We start from the raw sequence: 19,662 nt of genomic DNA, 5'->3' as shown, positions 1-19,662 counted from the left end.
ACAGCCAGCAATGGCAGGTATGTGCATGGCACAGGATGCCCTGCTGTGCCTCTCCTATGCCACCCTGCTGGCAGCTGTACAGAAGGGGCAAGACATCACCTTTCAGCGCCTCCCAGCTCTGTGGAAGCTGTCACAGTGCCCAAAAAGAGATGTTAGCAGCGTGATCAATTAGGTGTTAAAATGCATCGAGCTGTTTACCCCCCTCTCTTTCAGGCCGGTTGATGCTAGATTTGCTTTTGGACATTTATATGGAAATACATCTTTGCTGTGGCTTGTAATTTTCTAGTTGAATAACTTCATGGTAGGCCCACTTTGGAATTTAATTATCCTTATGCCAGGAGAGCTTTTCGGAGGTTTGGCACCCAGAGGAGTGGACAGTTCCACTACCAATTTGATGGTTGTGTGATAATATTCTCACATCCCGATGGCCCAAGAATCAAGAGGGACTGGTCCCAAGCTCAACTCTGCCCTGCTGATAATCATGTGTCAGTGAGATGGCTCATCTATTGAGTGCCTAACCAGAGGTGTGGATGCCAGGCTCAGATTTTGGCAGCCATCACGCATGCGTTCCACAGAACTTTGAGTGAAGGTCCAAGCTAAATGTGAATGTAATCCGACTGTAGATTCACTGTGTGTTAGAAACTGGACAGTCTCATAATGGTGACTTAGTCCCGGGGGAAAACTGAATTGAAGCCTGTCAGAACCAGTCCTTTCAAAGCCAAGTTTCAGTCAAGGAATCAAATATGTGTCTGTGTAGAGTGTAGTGTGAAGAAAGGCTCAAGGGCTTCCTGGCTCAGTAGAAAAGGGTACTGTGATTGATTAGTGATGTCTGCTCTGAGCTCAGGAGGGCAATGTGGCTCAAGTGCCCTGTGTCTGTAATCTCACCATTTCCTAGATACCTCCCAGGCTGGACCTGTGTTGGGGGTTTCTCCAATGTGTTCTGCATTTGCCCTCATAGCAGCTCTGGGAGGAGGAGCCAGGTGGGAGGAGAGAGAGGAGGGAGGGGAGGGGAGGAGTGGTGGTCATGGTGGTGGAGGTGTTATTCCCAAGGGAGAATGTTCACGGAAAGATGTTAAAAGATGTATCAAAAGCAGGATTCAAAATGAAACGTACAGCACATGTTTACAATGGTAAATTGTAATTAAAATTTATAATTGAATTATAAATAATTATAAACAAATTTTAATATCAATAGTAAGAAAGAAACTGGAAGGAAATAAATCATAAAGTTCCTAATGGGTCTCACTGGGTGTTAAGATTGTAGGTGGATTTTCTTTTCTTTATGCTTGTCTGTATTTTTCTATTTTTCTACAATGACCCATATTCCTTTTTCAAGCATACATAAATTATGTGTATGTGAGTGGGTTGCACATTTTTAAAATATTACATATCTGGAAATTTGGTAGCATGCTTTATTCACTTCATAAATTCACCAGAAACATTAATTATATTCCTCTTCAACATAATTTTAATAATCATTTAGGGTGGTTCTAAAACTCTTGCTTCAACCAGGCTGAAAGATTTGGACAGGAGTCCTTACATTCACCTCCTCTGATTCTAACACTGGACAGACTTAAGCTCCTTCCAAAAGGATGAGGAAAAGGTGAAAGATACTTGTTAATGTTTGGATAAATTCCTCTGTATTAAGGGCTTAGTCCCAAGCCAGTGGCACTGTTAGGAGGTGGGAGAACCTTTGAGAAGGCCCAGGGGGAGGAAGTGAGGTCATCAGGGGTGTGGAACCCCACCCCTTCCTCTTCCTGTCATCCTGACCATGAGATAAGCAGTTTTGCTCCACTCTATGTTGGTGCCATGATGTTTTGCCTCAGGCCCACAGCAGTGGGGCAAAGGGATCATGGACCAGAAATTCCAAAGCCATGAGCCAACAAAGCAGCCAACCTTTTCTGTCTATAAGCTGTTATTTCAGGTATTTGTGACAGTAACAGAAAGCTGATTAACAACTCCACAGCCCCAAAGAAGGGCATCTGGCTCCGAAATCAGAGAACATGCTCTCAGGAGATGGTTTTACTTGAAGGCATTTGGAGATTTTCCAATAACTTCCGACAGAATTCAAGATGACTCGGCATCTAGGAAACGAGAGCAGGCATTTGTGAAGAAGGAATGAGCTGACGTCTGAAAAGCATCCATCGCATCTTCATCTGTTTTCAGTTAGAACAGAATACCTGACACTGGGTAGTTTAGAAAGGAAAAGTGTGCTGTGGCTCACAGTTCTGGAGGTTCAGGAACACAACGCTGGCATCTGCTTGGCCTCATGATAAGAAGCAGAGGGGCAGGTGGGCATGTGCAGAAGACAGGAGGGACTGGGAGCTGGATGTTTTCTAGCAACCTGAGTTGGGAAGGAAGAATCCAGACAACCCCCAGCACGGCAGTGTTGAGGAATTGAGCTCCCTGTCAGCTTGGGCGGGGGACAGGCCACACTCACAGTGTAGTTCATACAGTCTAGGGCTTGTTGTATGGTAGGTGGGCTGTGCATGTAGAGCCCTAGCCCACCAGCTGGATATCCCTCGGCATTGAAAATATGTTATCCTTGTAGCAATAATTATATTTGTTGTCTCTCACACACACTCACTCCTTGGTTTCCTAGTGTTTCACTCACATTGCTCTGCAGGAGTGGTGCCAAGTGGGTTCTGTCAGGTAAAAGGCCAAAGACCAAGACCAGACCAGGCCACAGCAAGCCTTTATTAGGGGAATAGATCTGCCGGGCTGTCTCTGAACAAAGGAGAGACAAAAGCAATATGGCCGGGGCAGGGAGAGTCTTTTATAGAGACTGGGGTGGGGTTTGTAGGGGCTGAGGCGGGGTTGAGTGAGGTAGTGACTAGGGAATGGAGGAGCCGGTGAAGTCACTAGATGGTAGGAGGTGAGTGAGTATTAGGTTACTCTCTAGGCGGTAACAGGGGCATGCTGGGAAGAAGGGTTTATTCTTTGGTGGGAGCAACCATCTTGGCATGACATCACACAGGGGAGGGGGCAAGGCAGGAGAGGAAGAGGGCAGCTACTATACATAATAGCTGCTGAGGTAGTGGGAGACCTATCAGGTTGCTCTTAACCTTGTGGCGGAGTGTGCAGCTCCGCCCAGCCAGGTGCTCCCGGGCCTCTCCCTACAGGCATTCAGGCTGCAACCCGAGATGGGCCCATGCAGGGTGGGTTGCAAAGCTGCTGAGCCTGCCGAGGTCCGGGCCTGGCCCCACTCTGATCACTCTACCCCTCCAGAGGGAGCACCATCATGCTGAGCTGGGAAGGGTGGGTAGACTCCCATCATCACCACACTCCCAAGTACAAATACGTCAGCCCGGGGCCTGTGAGGAGGGTGGGGTGCAGTCAGTTTTTTGGCACAGGTATGCCTGATTTATGTGAGCCTGATGTATAAAAATCCAAGTCCACAGCCAGAAATCCAGGAGGCGGCTGCCAGGCGATGAACAGGGCTGTCTGGCTCCCTTTGCTTGTCCCCAGACATCTTGACTTGTGCAATGCTGGCATGCACCCAAGGGGAAGGGCTGCCTGGGACAGGGATCACACACTTAGTGAGCAGATCCTCTGTCGACTCATCTGCAAACTCCTCGTAGGGCAAGGGTTCCTGGCCCTGTCTTTCAGGAAAGGTGACTGAGGTCAAGTGACTCTCAGCACCAAAGCTTGGGCTCAGACCCAGGCAGAGATGAGTTCAGAAGCTTGTGTTTTCCCATAGTTTCCGCTCTTCTCTAATCTGTTCCCATCGAGCGGTGTAAACCGAGGCAGTGTTTACTCTGCTGTCTGGTCAGGGAGAGAAAAGGAAGAGAATGGGTACATTCAACACGGTACTTTTTGTTTCAGTACTGTGGAGGGAACCCAGGCCCTTGCATGTGCTAGGCAAGTGCTCTACCAGTGTGCTACATCTCCAACCCAACATGCAAGGGGTGATCAAAATATGCAGTGAATTTACATTTTTTTAAAAAATTGCAGTAAAAGATACCTTGCCATGAGTCCCCATCAAAATACTCTCCCTTCACTTCAGACACATTAATCTCATCATTCTTGCCACTTTCTGAAGCAGTTCTGGAAGTCCTCTTTCATGAGTGTCATTATGGGATAAGATAAAAAATGTGGTGATGCATGCCTTTCATCCCAGCACTAGGGAGGCTGAGGCAGGAGGATCACTGAGAGTGTGAGGCTACATAGTGAGTATAAAACCAGCCTGAACTACACATTGCAAGCCTCTGTATCAAAAAGAAAAAAAATGTGAATGCTGCTGTTGAGTGCCAGCCAACCGAAAGACATGCTTGTAAAAACATGACAGTTTCCTCATCCATCGGATTCACTGGATCTGGCACTGTGTGACTTCTGGCTCTTCCCCTAAGTCAAAGTGACTATGAAAGGGAAATGTTTTGAATTTTGAATTATTTAGGACATTGAGGCAGTCATGACGGAAAAACTAAAGACACAATAGACAATGTCCAGAACTGCTTCAGAAGGTAGCAAGAACAGGGGGATGTGTGTGTTGGAGAGAGGGGAAGATTTTGAGGGTGATTAATGACAATTATATACAAATATAGACAGTATCTTACTGTAATAGGTTTTTTAAAAAAAGGTAAACATTCTCAGTCTTACCCTGTAAATATCTCTTTTTTTTTTTGGTACCAGGGATCAAACTCAGGATCTCACACTTACCAGCCAGGCACTATGCTGCTGGGCTAAATCCCTGCCCCCCTGTAAGTATCTTAAAGCCAGATTGATGGATTCAGATCTCTATAGAAAGATAGATAGATAGACAGACAGACAGACAGACAGACGCACTTGGATTTAGTGAGTAGCCTCCAGGGGCTGGCAGGACTCAGGCTAAAGCAGAGGGATCTGTACTCCCCCTGGACACTGAGGGAAGGGCAAAATTAAAGAGCCAGTTGTGGCATGAATTTCTGTAAAAGGTGAAGAACAGTGTCCTACCTCGAGGGTTTCAGGTTGGCGTAAACTGCCTGTGTTGATACTGACAAGTCCTGCTTTCCTGGCCCTGGCAGGACCACTCCTGTCCTCTCTGAAGAACCCCTCCCTGACAGAAGCCACTCACAACCCGCTGTCGTTCCCCCTCCCCCTCCTGGAAGCTCCTGGTGGGGCTGATTGTCCAGGAGGGGCCATCAGTGTCCTGGCTAAGAAAGCAGGTGCTCCGACACCTCTCTCCCTCCGAGCGTGGCCGGATACTTGGATCTTCCTAACTTACAGAGTGGTGTGGACTGGTCAGTACTGCTGACCTTGCGTTGAGGACATGGTGACAGTCAGTGTCCTTTCGTTCTTGATGTGCTCCTCTGTAGTATATTTTGGGGCCTTAGGGACACAGCTGCAACTAGGAGTCCCATTTTCCAGACAAGGAAACTGAGGCATGAGTGGTCACGTCACGTGAGCAAGGCCTACAGCCAGAAACAGGCAGTTTCAGGGTTCATTCCAGAGATTTGACCCAGGGCTAGTGGGATTCTGCTTCTTAATCAGCACCATGATTATTAATCAGGGTGATTTTCAGCTTCCTTTTTCCCCCCTTCCCTCTCTCCCTTCCTTCCTTCAGGGCTGTGGGGTCCAGGGCCTCATGCATGCTGGGCAAGTGCTCTACCCCTGAGCCACACCTCCAGCCCTTCAGATTACCTACCTTAACAGTCATCATCAAGTGCTTTCCCTTTCCCTAACCAAGGTCTTCTGATTTATTGCATTCTTATGACAATTAAAATATGTGCAACTTGGGGGTGGAGAGCAGCATTTGGGGGAAAATATGCTGGCACAGCCTGCTCTGGTTTTGAGTGAGCGCTCTTGAAAAGTGAGTTCCAGAATAGAATGCACAAGGAAACTTTTATTGTGGTTTTATTCTGATGGTAATTGTTTGCTTTGGATAGTACCTCCATGGAAGGCCCACTGTTTCAAAAGGAACAATGGCCTGCCTCCCAAGTGCAAGGCCCTCAGTTCAATTCCCAGTACCAAAAAAAAAAAAGAAAGAAACCAAGGCTAGGGTGTGGCTTGGTGGTGGAGCGCTCATCCAGCAGGTGCGAGGGCCTGGGTTTGATCCCTGGTTCTACAAAAATTTTGAAAATAAAAAGAAACTAAAATGGGGTTGAGTTTCAGTCAGAAATGAGTAGTCTCATTCCTACTGTGTTCACAAAAATCTCGTTTTCCTGCCGGCCATGGATAGTTTCCTGCCTTCCCACACCTCAGCTTAAAGCCTGCAGTGTGCCAGAGCCCCAGAGGGGACAAGCCACAGTCCCCTCTGGACAGGGCCTCTGCAGGTGGCCATCCCCTTCAGACCGTCTCCCCCACCAACCACATCACTCAGCTCCCCCACCCCAGCTCACAGGCATCCCCCAGCCTCCTGCTGCTGCTCCCTTTCCTCACTCACACATTCCCCAGCTGGAGTGTTCGGGCCTGTGTCACTGGGGAAATGGCAGGCTTCCCAGGGCTGCGGGAGTGCTCCCTGGCGTTCCAGCCTGTGGTTGTGTCTCCTCTGTCTGAGCCATTCCATCCATCCACCCATCCATCTATCCACCCATCCAGCATTTAAATACAGAAAAGAGACATTGTCGGTTGCTGGGGACAGGACACCAGGATGAGTCCATAAATCACAGTCTTGTCCTCAAAAAGCATATGGTTTGCTTATACTAGATTGTGCTGAATCTGGGTGGGAGAGACATGAATGCCGATTTTGGGGCCCCAGGAGGCAGCAATAACTCAGTAGGGGAAGCTAGGCAACTCCTGCCAGGTCCAGGGGGGTATAGACAGAGGTGAGGTGTCAGGGAATCAACGTCCTTCTCTGTGGTGGGAGAACAGCAGCAGAAGGGGAGGGCTGGGACAGCAGAGGGATGAGCCAGCCAGGGTGCAGGGCCCTGGGGCACCGACCCTGTGCTGAGCCATGATCCTTCTGATTCGGCTACACTGCAGTCACATGGGCAGACTCACAGCCCCATTCAAAACCGACCAGCTGCGTGACCTTCTGCAAGCCAGCCTACCTCTCTGGACCTCATCCCTAAAGTGGAGAAAGTAACAGTACCCACTTGGTGGGGTTGTTGGGAGGGTTAAGTGAGTTAACTCGGAATAACATTCTTGGACCCAGATCTGGCCAGCGCCGTTGTCAGCTGTCAGCACCGGCTATTATTCGATGCCTAGCTGTGTTCCAACAGCATGCTGGGCTATTTTCCATAAACTCCCTCAATCAGAGCTCACAAAGACCCTGTGAGATGGGCATTATCGATCTGCTCCACAAAGGAGAAGTCTATTTCTAGTTTTCCGCAGGAGAGTTTGGAGCCCCTGGCAATCACGGTTCTATTTTCGTTGCCTGGGCACTTTCACGCTGGGAGAGAGAGAGGAGCCCAAGTCCTCCCGGATCTCCTACAGAGGAGGGGACGGAAGTTAAATTTGGATTTCCACGGAGCCCACCAAGCTCCGCTTTAGTTTTAGGAAAGGGATCCAACGCTCTCTCACAATCCCACACGCAGGCCCGAGGACAGACGTGCCTGGTGAATTTTTTAAAGTCATAAAACTTGGCAGGAAGGAGTTTGGGGTAGATGTTGATGAAGAAGCAAGCGATTCCTTGGACTGAATGGGATGCTTGGGGAATAAGCAGGGACCAGGGACAGGCAGGTACCCTCCTGGCCCTTCCTCCAAGGTCATCCTCGGGGTCATCAGGGCCAGCATGTGCCATGTCCCCACCCAGAGCTGCCTGCGTTGCTGCCTGGGTGGGAACAGATGTTGCATCCCTTGGACTGGATAATCTTGCAGTTGTCCTGATCTTTTTTTTTTTTTTTTTTGGTGCCAGGGATCGAACTCAGGACCTTGCACTTTCAAGGCAGGTGAGGTGCCACTGAGCTAAATCCCCGGCCCTGTCCTGATCTTTCTTACCAAGCTGTGCAGAACATTTCCTCAGACACTCAGTTTTGCCTCAGTGAAGCCTGGAGATACTGAGGAAGGGCAGGCTGGCGACAGCGTAAGGTCATGCCTGCGGCACCAGGAGGCACCCATGCGCAGATGGGGTGGGCAGAGTCTGGCTGAGTCCAAGTCCTGCAGTGGGTGGCAGGGGGTCCTTGGTGGAGGTAGGCATCCTGGCATTGCAGCACAGGGCTCTGTCAAGGCTGCAGTGGCTGTTGGCCTCCATCTCTCCGTCGTCCCACCTCCTGCTCAGCCCCTCCTAAACCAGGTGGTTGGCACCGCCGGTATGAGGGTGACTTATTCACAGTCACGATCCCTTCTCCCCTTCATTGCCCCCAAGGTGGATGACTGAGGATGCAGAGGCCTCACTGTCAACTATAGGATCTCATTTCGTCCCCAAGCCCCTGTGATTGGCACCAATGTCCCCATTTCAAGGGTGGAGAAACCAGAGGCCCACAGAGATCTGGGCACCAGTTTGTGGGAGGTCCAGAGCTGCAAAAGGGCCACCCGTGCCATCGCAGAAATGGCTTCACAGGGGACAGTTCCAGGGGGCTTTCTGCAGCCCAGGAAGCCTGGAGCATCCCATCCACTTCTCATTTTTTTCATCCCCACTTCCCAGGGAAGCAAACTGAGACTCAAGACGTGGATCACGTCAGCAATTAAAAAAGCTCTGTCCACAGACTAGTGTGGATGCAGCAGCCCTGGTTTGTGCATTCTGTGACGTTCTGCGGCGGTGCATTCCTCTCAGGGCTCCAAGTGCTTGGCTGGGAGCAGCCCCACCTCCTGAGGCTGGGTGCCAGGCCAGCCATCTGCTCCAGGACAGCCTCCCCCTCCCCAGCTGCTGATTCTCACTGGCTCCAACTGCTGCAGCCGGGAGGAAGTTCCAGGAAAGAGGTCTCAGCCAGCCTCTCCTGCAGCCTTGTTTTCTGCCGTGGGCATTGCCATGTTGCATAAATGGCTCTGCCAATATTACTGGGCTGCTGTTCTCTGTTGAGGATGCAAGGGAGGGAAGGACCACTTTCCCTGGCCTCACTCAGTGTCCAACCATGTCAGCTCCTTGACTAACATCATCCTTCAATTCCGGTTTGGTTCTGCACAGTAGCCCAGCAGGCTCTCAAAGCTGAAGTCACACTGGGTCACCGCCCTGCGAGGGCCCAACCCCTGTGTGGAGGAGCAACACCAGGTCTCCCTGCCAGCCTGGGACCTGTGGTGTGGGCACAGGCTGCAGCCTACCTTGTGGAACGCATCTCCTGGGATGCAGTGCGGTCTCTGCTGGGATGGGCACACCAGGGGCACCCTGTCCACCTACACACTACTGCTCTCCAATGCCGGGCCTGGTTCTTGGATGCATCACTTGAGGGCCTTGCTTGGCCACTCCCCAGACCCCAGTAGGGCTCCCATCAGCCTCCTTTGTGTTCTGGGCGCCAGTCACCATCCAGGTGGGGTGTGTGTCCCCTGGTGGGCATCTGCTTCCTTGCTGAACTGTAGGCTGTGTGGGGCAGGGACAGAAGATTTGTGCTCATCTCCATGACCCCAGGGCCTGGCTCTGACTGGTTCTCAGCCACCTCCTGGACTGTCTGAGTACCATGTGGCTGCCAAGCCCCGAGGTCCAGGCAGCTTCCTCTCTGTCTTCAAGGACACGGGCTCAGAGCCATCAGGAAGTGATGTGCCAGCCTCACCTGTGGCCACACTGACGATCACATCAGGTGATTTGCCCTGGGGTCACAACCTCCCAGTGACGATGATGTGTGTTTACTATCCACCCTGGCTTTTCTCCGTGCTTAGACCTGGATGATTTCAGAGCAGAAAATCAGTCCCAGTGTTCCACAAAACTCCTAAGGAAACATTTCTGGGGGCACCAGCATGCAGGGGTGAATGTAGACATTCCATCAGGAATGGAGCTAGGAACCACCCCTTTACCCAAGGGGCAAACCCTGGCAAAAGGTGGGATGCTTGGAAGCTCTGGGACCAGATGGGGGACTGAGGGGAGGGATGGGAGGCGGCACTGGTGGCTCCACCCACAGCAGGTTGTGGGGAACGGGAGAGGAAGAGGCAAAGCCTTGGAAGCCAGATGGCACCAACTCAGGAATGCGGCCCAAGCCTGGATGGTGGAGGGGTCCTCCAGTCACTGTCCCAGCTGCATTCAGCTCTCTGTGTACCAGCCTGTCTCTGAGCTGGACTCACAGGAGTTCTGCCCTTGCCGAGCTTGTGCTGGCTGGAGGAGGCAAAAAAAAAAAAAAGTGTTAATGGGTAAATAACTGTAGATGGTGATAGATGCTGAAGAGACTACATCAATCAAAGAGGTCAGAAAAAGCCTCGCTGAGCTGGAAACCCACATGACAAACAAAGCTGGGTGCAAAGATCGGGGGCCAGGCAGGGTCCCCAGCAGTAGCCCCAGTGGGTACTGAGGCCTTAAGCTGGGAATATGCTCCCTAGCGGTGTGTACAACCAGCTCAAACAGGCTAGAACCAGCTCACACAAGTGGACTAGGCCATGTTTTCCCATGGGGCATTCAGTGCCAAGGCATGCATGGATAGCTGGAGAGCAGCTTGGGGAGAGCGTTCATGCGATGGAGGTGGGCAGACCCACGGGGCCCACGCCTGAGCTCCAGATGCGAGTTAGAGTTACCAGTGCAAGGCCCAGAGCACTGAGCCCCGGGGGAGGGCGGGGGTGGGGCTGTGTGTGGGAGGAGCCAGCCTGCTCAGTTGCTGGCCTGTCCCTGGAGGGCTTCAGGCAGAAGGGCAGCATGATTTGATTTTACTGTGCCAGACCAAGTGCCAGACCAAGTCTACAGAACAGACTCAGGTCCAGGAAGGAGTAAGTGTGTGAGCCAGGAGCCAGCGGTGGCGGCAGGCGTGGGGAGTGTTGATGGGTCAGAATTGGGTAAGATGTGAGCCAGGAACCAGGGCGAAAGCCACAGCAGCAGCTTCAGAGCAGAGTGGGGCCAGGGCGGGGGTGTAGGGCTGGGCCTTTTCCATGGGGGTGGGGAGGGGTGGGCAGTGAGAAGGGAGGCAGTGACCTCTGTCACCTGCAGTGGGCAGCTGTGACACTCAGGTGAGAGATGACAGCGGTGAGCTCCAAGGGCTCCGTGCCCCTGCAGACATGAATCCCCCTCAGAACACTTGCCCTCGCTTCAAGCACTCTTGTCCCGAGGTCTGTCCAGCGGATCCCTAGGGTGGGAGGTGGTGGCTCCACAATGGCTGCCTTCTCTCCACTGTTGGGGCCAGGGGACCACTGCGGTCTGTACCCCACAGTCATTAGGCAGGGGCCTCTCAACCCTGGATGACCACAGAGCCCTGGAGGGGCTCCTCCCACCCCAAACTCATTAAGCCCAGAGGTCTGGAGGGTGGGAGGTGAGGACTATGCCTGGGGACTTCTGGAAGGTCCCCAGGTGTCTCTATGGTGGCCACTGGGTTAGGACTCGAAGCAGAACAAAAGACCGGCTGTTTTCCACGCATTTCCTAGGCTGTGCATTCTGTCATGGGCACAATGGCAAGGCCTCGGGCCACCCCTAAATGAAACCCCAAGTCCTTCTCTGCCCCATGGCCCCTGATGAATGCAACACCCCGTCAGTCGCTCCTCCTTGTCTTCTGTTCACGTTAACTGTCGCTGGACTGATCCAGCCGCTGCTGCAGTCCCCAAGGACATGAAGGGCTGAGCCCCACGGGGCACTGCTCTTTCTAGATGGGGAGATGATGGCTGATTGGAGGTTCCAGCCATGCTGCTCGGCACCAAGGGAGACAAGGAAAGGAGCTACATCCATTTGTCCAGGGACTGTCCGTGGGAGCCAGCCAGAGGGCATGGAGAATTCTAGGATTCTCTGGTGTTTCAGGGAAGAGCAGGGAGGCCAGAGCCAGAAGTGTTTTGGAAAAATGAAGTCGCTCCAAGAATAAAACACAGTGCCGCAAAGACAGAGTGGTGCAGTCCCTCAGGTTACACAGTGTGGCTGAGAGGAGGTGTGGGAATGACACCTGCCCTGGAGCATATGCAGGGTGATCAGAATATATGGTACTTGTTCATATTTTTTTTTAAACTTACAGTAAAAGGCGCATGGCCATGAATCCCCCTCAAAACACCTCCCCCACTTCCAGCACACTTATCCCATCATTCTTGCCACTTTCTGTAGCAGTTCCAAAAGTCCTCTTTTTTGAGTGTCTGTATGAGATGTGATCAAAAATACAGGGCCGGGGATTTAGCTCAGTGGTTCCACCGCCTGCCTCGCAAGCGCAAGGACTGGAGTTCGATCCCCGGTACCAAAAAAACCCACAAACAAACAAAAATACAGTAAATGCTGCTGCCCTGTGCCATCCAATGGAAAGGCAGGCTCCTAGAAACATGGTGTTGTGTCCTTATCCACCTATTCACTGGATCTAGTGCTGTGCAACTTCAGTCTCTTCCCTAAGGTCAAAATGACCATGAAAGGGGAATGCTTTGAGTTGATTCAGGACATCAAGGCAGCCAGGATAGTGCAGCTAATGCTACACACAAAAGATTGCTCCAGAACCTGTTATGCACTGGGCCCCTGTTTGGTACCACTGGGCGGGGGTGCCTGTGGGCCTCCTGCCCTTGGAGACCTGACCTCGGGTTGACGGGAAGCCGGAAGCCAGGCAGCGAGTGCCCAGAGCTGTAGCACAGTGAGGTGTGTGCCATGGGCCCCAGCCTCTCTGAGTTGACATCTGTGACCTGAGCGCTGTGGTAGCATACTGGAGCCCTGGTAGCCAGGTGCTGACATACTCTGACTTTTGTATTTTACCAGCTTGCTGTGTGGCTTGGGCAGTTCACACCACGTCTCTGAATCTCATTCTCATCTGTAAAAAAGTAAAGGACACAGGGAGCTCACAGGGAGGCCAGGATTGGCCCCGGTCCTCCTCTGCAGAGGCCAGCACATGAATGACACCCCCCTTTCTCACATTTAGCCTCCCTAACCAGCTCCCTTCTTGCCTCTCCAGGGCCCTGGTCTTCGTGTCGCACGGTGCGGGGGAGCACTGTGGCCGCTATGATGACCTGGCTCGCATGCTGATGGAGCTAGACCTGCTGGCTTTTGCCCACGACCACGGTGAGTACTTGGGGTGCTGTCGCCACTGGCCAGAGAGCTGCATTCTCATCTGCGCCACCTCTGTCCATCTTCTCCACGGCTTTCTGCTCTGTACATTGTTCTCAGAAAAAATATAGCTATATAAACAGGAAAATATGTCTGACCAGCAGTTTCTGTGGTGTCTGAGGCTGAATGCAGGCTGACTGGAAACGTCTTGTAAACCCAGAGTTGGATGAGCTTCCATAAGAACCCGCCCCAGGCCACAAACCCATTCTTAGATTTACAGAGCACTGTTTCTCCAAACAGGGCCTGATTTTCTCCCCCAGGGGACCTCAAATGGATGCGGTGAGGGAGGGCAAGTTCAATTTAAACCTGGCCCAACCACAGGAGTTTACAAAGCATTCCAAGCCAGGAGAATGTAAAAGTCTCACGAGGCCATCCTGGCTGCAAGAAAATACCAAACAAACACATGCACACAGACAGGCACATATATACAGTTACATGTTCACACATGCAACATGCATGCACACATACGCACATGCACGCAAACTTAGACATGCATGTATGCACACAGTGTGCACATACACATCTGCATGGGTACATGTGTGTGCGCCTACATGGATGAACATGTGAACATGTGTGTGCAGTGTGCACGTATCCAGGCACGTATGTGCTTGCATGCACACATATACATCTGCACACATGTACACACACCTCAGGCCAGCTCATTCTTTATCATGTAGCAAAGCCCACAGCAACCATCGCAATACAATGTTCACTGTCCAATTTGGTCAGTGGCCTTTTAGTCGTTTTATGACAGTCCCCATGGCTGCAGAGTCCCTGATGGTATCCTTTGCCTGACAGCTTGTCAGAGCTCCCTGTGGCTGAGCATGGCGTCACCTCTGTAAAATTCTACCATTCAGGCCCAGATCCTGAAGTGCTGCTTCTGTCACATCTGATTTGAAAATAGATAATTAAAGATGTCGCCGGAGAGAGAATGAGGGGAGCTGAGGCAGGGGCCTGGGAATCCTGTAAAGGGAGAAAAAGCTCTGTGCGAGCCGGCAGAAGCTCACGCATGAGGAAGAGCTGGCTGGGGCATTTTGTACAGAAAGATCTGCAAGTCTGATTTGCCAAGAACCCTTTTAAAGCCAAATATATGCAAGTGTCCTTGGGATCGAGAATAATGAACAGATTCTTTCCTGTTACAGTTGCAGTGATCTTCAGAGCTTTGCGGGCTGTCCCAGGAATATTTGACAGACCAAGAAATAATGTGCTAGGGTTATCCCCGAGGCTTTTGCTGTGGGGACTGCATCGTAACTCGGGTACTTTTCACGCTGCCTACGGGCCTGAGACAGGACCTCGCTGGTTCTGATTGCATTTGTCTCCATTAAGGTTAGAGGAGGGCAGCTCACTGTGCACCTCAGATTGCAAGTTTCTGCCTTGTATCTCGGTATCAGCCACCTTCTTATCAGATACACTTGGCCAGATCTGGAGGATTAAGTAAATGTTGTGCTTAATTTATTCTGTCTGATAGCGGCACTTGGAAAAACAATTTCAAAAGGCTCCTTTTTTAGAATGAAGGGAGAAAAGCAAACCCCTTCCCCCCTTTTAATGATTCCAGAGTAACAGCTAATGTGGAGGCAAGGCTGTGCTGGACTTCCTAAATGCAGGGTGAGAGTGACTGTTTGTGTTCACCTGATTCAGGTTCCTAGAGGGACTCTGAAAACCTCTGGCTTGTGCTAAGGGAGGCACCTGATTCAGGAAATGGGCCCAGGGGGCTGTGTGGGAAGACTTCTGTGGTCTGTAGATGGGAATGACCGGGCCTTCGTGAGCAGGAGAAAGCAGATGGGTGGGCAGCCAGGTGCAGTCCCAGGCTGGCTGGAGAGCAAGGCCAAGGCTTGGTGATCCTTTCTTTATTCCCGTCTAGCTGGGGAATGTGACAGACAGGAGGAAAGATCAGAGCCCCGAGCTGCTGGTTCTAAGGCTGGCTCTTTCTGTGACTTTGGCTTTTGCATTCCAAATGGCTTTTGGGTGTAAATGTCACCTTCCCAGGAAAGGTGGAGCATTCGCTGTGCCACTTGGAGGTGCACTAAATCTAAATGCACACAGCTGAAAGCACCACTGAAGGCCCATGGCTACCCCAGTGCCAAATCAGCCCAGACCTCCCATAGTCACACTATGGTCCCTGCCTGCTGTGACTTGTTAGTGTCACTGTGACCACCACCCAGACACCAGCAGGGCTCAGCCTCGGACACACCTGGCCCTAAGTCCCCACTCAATGGGGAGTCCCAGCTGTCTGACCTGAGCCTTGTTCATCCATCCCAAGCCTTAATTTTCTCATCTGACAACTGGGCGATCCCCCCTCTCACCTCAGTTCAGCCTAGCTGGTATGCTGTGTCCCAGAATGGCCATCACTCCCAGGTTCTGCCCAGAGCCGGCAAAGCTGAAGCCAAGAGGCTGGGACCTGGGGTTCCCGTTCCAGCCCTGCTGCCTCCAGCCTGGTCCTCTCTTGGGCCTGCGAGGCTGGTGAGAAGATGAAGCAGTAGAGGAAGTTGCTTTACAAAGTAGATGGACCTGGTATGGTGGTTTCATGGAGGGTTTCGGTAACCCAATTTACAGACACACTGGTTCCCAATAAATCCTGCATTAACTGCTTTGAATCACATGGGTCCTGGAACCTGGCCACACCCCAGTGTGTCACCATTAAGGTAGATAGCTGGGCGCTGTGGTCGTGGCAGTCTGGCCATGCTTCTGAGCTTGCTGGGTAGACTAGGGTGGCCATTTTAGCTTTGTGTTCCATTTTAACCTTTGAGGTTTTCCAGAATGACCCCAGGGGTTTGAACAGCTTGCCAACAGTGAATGCTCTGAGCCTGTTGTCCTAGCTATTCAGGAGATAGAGGCAGGGGAATCATGAGTGCAAAGACAGCCTGGGCCACTTAGCAAGACCTTATCTCAAAATAAGAAATAAGAAGGGCTGGGCTATAGCTAAGGGGGAGAGCAGCCCTGGGTTCCATCACAGTACTGGGAAAAAAAAACAAACCATTAGCCTGTGACCTTCATCCCCATGGGCACTAGCTCCAGTCTCACATTCCACTCTAAGTAACAGAAAACAGGAAGTTCTGACATAAGAGACAGGAAGCAGGAAACAAGAGGAAAGAGTAGGGCTCTCCCAAGTGAGGGCCGCCATCGTTCCCAGAGGTGCCGGCGCTTTGTCCCCTGACTCCAGGTTGCTGCAAGAGAGGCAGGGAAGCATCACTTGCTGACCTGAATGACACAGGAGTCTGTGAGACAGAAGTTGAGGACAGACGCTGGAGGTGGCTCATTATTGAAGAGTTTATTGTTTCCTGTCCTTTCTGCTTGATGCATCTTTCGTCTCCTCCATCCCTGTATTCTTTCATAAGGTTGGAGGCAATGGTTTTTATTAGAATCATCAGTAAGTGTTGGGACAGGTCTCTAACTGTGCCTTCACTCTGCGCAGGGTTTTGTCCTAGGAGAATCTCCAGGCACAGAAACTCCTGTCCTACTGGTAGCAGGAGCTATCTTCCCCAGGAGCAGTAAGCAGCTCCTCTCTAAATGCATAACTTTGTCATAGTGCTTACTTTGCCATGTGGTAACTATCCCCTTATGGGTAAGGCCAATATGGACTGGGTCTTAATATGTTATGCATTAGCTTGTCTCTCCACCCCATGACCTTCTCGTCATCCATCCACAGCCCAGAACTAAGCAGAGCTTTAGCGACATCACCAGTGTTTGGTGAATGACTAGAAGATCAGACCAGAGATTAAACTAGAACAGATTTAGAATTCTGATCAGACCAGAATTTGATCAAGACCAAGTTAGATGAGACCAGAAATGTTTTGATTATAAGTAGTAAGACATCCACATCAGAGTATCCACATGAACAGGGCACAGACGAGACTCATTATGGAGAGGATCTGGTGTCATGGCCACTGGAACCTGGAGCCCAGTGGTCGATAGTCTGGGGGTGCCGTCAAGGGGAGCATGTAGGTGATGTCACCATGCAGGAATAGAAGAACCACAAGGCTGCGGCCAAGGTAGTGGCATGGCACTGAGTCACACAAGTGTCCCTAGATCGTAGGGAGTGAGCAATGGGTCTTGTCAGGTGAGGGGGAACTTGCCAGGAGGAAGAGCGTGGATCATACGCTCACCCCAGCTGCCCTTGGATTCCCTGGGGAGCATCGCCAAGGTCAGATGCCTGGCTTCTCTCCCTTGTCCTGGACTCTGGTATTGGGGGGGTTGAATAGCCTAGTGATTCCCCAGTGTACCCCGTGTGGACAACACCATTTTAGGCAGAGAAGGCCAGGCAGGTCAGGGAGTGCAGGCTCTGCAGGGGGACATTGGAGTAGGGTGGACAGGGTGGCTGCTGGAAAGTGCGCCAGGCTCAGGGAGCAAGGGTGGCCACCAGGGGTGCCTTAGGATGGGCAGGCTGGTGAGGGAGAGGTGCAGCCGGCCGAGGCTGGAAACCCCAGAAAATGGTTTCCTGCAACAATCTAAATACAGCACAGTGGAAACCGGGGCCACCCCAGGGCACATGGTCCCTGGGTCCCCCAGCCGCTCCGGGTGACTCACTGGAAACCCCTCAGTCCTGCATGACACCTGGCTGTTCGGATTGCAGACAGCAGCGAGGAGGGCTAGGGACTCTCCAGGGGCGGGTCCTCTTCAGAGAGGCAACAGGAAGCCACGCCCAGTGCATCCTAGAATCAGTCATCAAGAATCTGCTGCCCATGATGCCACTTCCCTGCAGGCCACATTTAGGTAGAGCACCTGTTCAGCATGCAGAGCCCCAGGTCCATCCTTGGTGACACCACGGAGAAGACAGACCACCCGAAAAGATGTGCTTGCCGGGCCAGGACTTTCTCTTTATTTACAGAGTGTAGAGGAACCATCCTCAACTGATTAACAGTGAATTAATTATCCGCAAATATTTGAGGGAAAGTGCTAACAGCAGGGTGTGTGCGTGTGTGCGTGCGTGCCTGTGTGCATGTGTGTGTGAGTGTGTGTGTGTGAGTGAGTGACGCTCAGGGGAAGAAAGAAGAGGAAGTTTAGAGAGACCGGCTGTGGGCGGCGTTAGGTGTGATTCTCCTCAAGGGGACAGAAAAAGAATACTTAGAAAATCCAGGGGAAAAAAGAAAGCGATGATGTATGTGTGTTTTCCACACAGGGAGACAGATTTTAGTCACCATCCCTTGAGGGATGTATTCTAAAATAGATTGCCATCAGCTACAAGTAATATATCTTTGTTAGAAATATTTGGAAAATGTGTTAACAATTTTTCTTGCCTTAGTAAACAGGAGGGTGGAAATAATCGAGTGGGTTGCCCTTTAATGGTTCTGAGTTCACGGGAGCCTAACTTGAGCCTGGGTGACAAGGAGCTGATTCCTGCGAGTGACCTGTAGGGGAGAGGACTATGCCACCCTCAGCACCCCCTGCAGGCGTTACTGTCCCCTTCCCCACCCTGCTCATCATCCTTCTTTATTCACAGGTAATAGTCAAACTTTCAGGGTGTGTGTGTGTGTGCGCGTGCATGCATAGGTGTGTGTGTGTGTGTGCATGCATGATACTAGAGATAGAACCCAGGGGCTTCACATAAGCTACATCCCCAGCCCTTATTTAATATTTTAGGATCTTGCCATGTGGCCCAGGCTGGGTTCCAACTTGCAGTCCTCCTACCTTGGCCTCCCAGAGGGCTGAGATTATAGGCACCACCAGGCCCAGCCCAAAGCTTTCGTTTTAAAAATCCATCCATTCACTCATTCAAGAAGCATTTATTGTCTCCTGTGTCCTTCCACTGTAGAAGAGAAAGAAGAATAAGACAGGGCCCTTGCCCCTCAGAACCCCGCAGTCTCACGTCCAGCCCCAAATGTGTTTCTCATGGTTTGGATCTTTGCTATCAGCCATGAAATACGGGATTTTTCAGCTGCCCTGTGGATGAGTTGGGCATGGTCTTTATAAGCCTGCCTGGCTGATGTGTGTGTGCCCTGGGGAGAGTTCTGCAACCTCTCAGGCCTCCGCTGCCCCCTGAATGGGGTGGGTATAGGGGCTGTGGGCCGAGCAAGCCGGGAGCCACGGCCGGTGGCAGGGGCAGTGGTGTTGGGGGCTCGCTGGAGGGAAGGCGGGTAATCTGAGGAACAGAGGCTTCAAAGGTTAGACATTTCCTAGTGAAGCCTTCTTTAAGAACTAAACTGGGCCGGGGATTTAGCTCAGTGGCACGGCGCCTGCCTTGGAAGTGTAAGGTCCTAAGTTCAATCCCTGTATCAAAAAGAAAAAAAAGAACTAAACTGAGACTTGGGATTTAAAAGAAGACAATTCATAAGCGCAAGGACCCGAGTTCAATCCCCAATACCAAAAAACCCCAATTCATCTCAGAGTCCTTTGTCACAAAGACTGATGGCGTGCAGTGCTGTATCATCCATGGCACCGATGACTTCCAGGATCCTTGAAACCAGCAAAGCCACTCTCTCCAAACTTCTGCAAAGTTCTTTTTTTGTTGTTATTTGGTTGTTTTGTTTTAAGACAGGATATTGCTACTTAGTTCAGGCTGGGCTTGAACTCACTGTGTAGCCCAGGCTGGCCTCAGACTCACAGTGATGCTCTCCTGCCTCAGCCTCCCCAGTGCTGGGATTACAAGTGTGCACTACCACACCCGGCTCCAAGGCTCTTTCTGAGTGCTCCAGCTTGCAGTGTTCTTCATAAAGACCTTGCCTTCCTGGCAGACAAAGAGA

At 51.4% G+C, this 19,662-nt stretch overlaps 1 protein-coding gene across 17 annotated transcripts in view; it reads left to right on the top strand.

Moving 5' to 3' along the window:
- The window catches only part of Mgll (monoglyceride lipase), a 178,019-nt gene that overhangs the window by 121,405 nt on the left and 36,952 nt on the right, over window positions 1–19,662 (top strand). For all 17 annotated transcript variants that reach the window (XM_087196974.1, XM_004875281.4, XM_021252502.2 and 14 more), the window contains one exon: window positions 12,834–12,940. In XM_087196974.1, coding sequence (XP_087053100.1) covers window positions 12,834–12,940 — 107 coding nt within the window. The remainder of the gene's footprint in view (window positions 1–12,833; window positions 12,941–19,662) is intronic.

This window comes from Heterocephalus glaber, unplaced genomic scaffold (genome assembly GCF_053883595.1).
Source record: "Heterocephalus glaber isolate CG9 unplaced genomic scaffold, H.glaber_assembly_v1.0 deba00001645, whole genome shotgun sequence".
NCBI classification, from domain to species: Eukaryota; Metazoa; Chordata; class Mammalia; order Rodentia; family Bathyergidae; genus Heterocephalus; species Heterocephalus glaber.
Note: the sequence above shows the minus strand (reverse complement) of the source record. Positions and strands in the feature narration are given on the sequence as shown.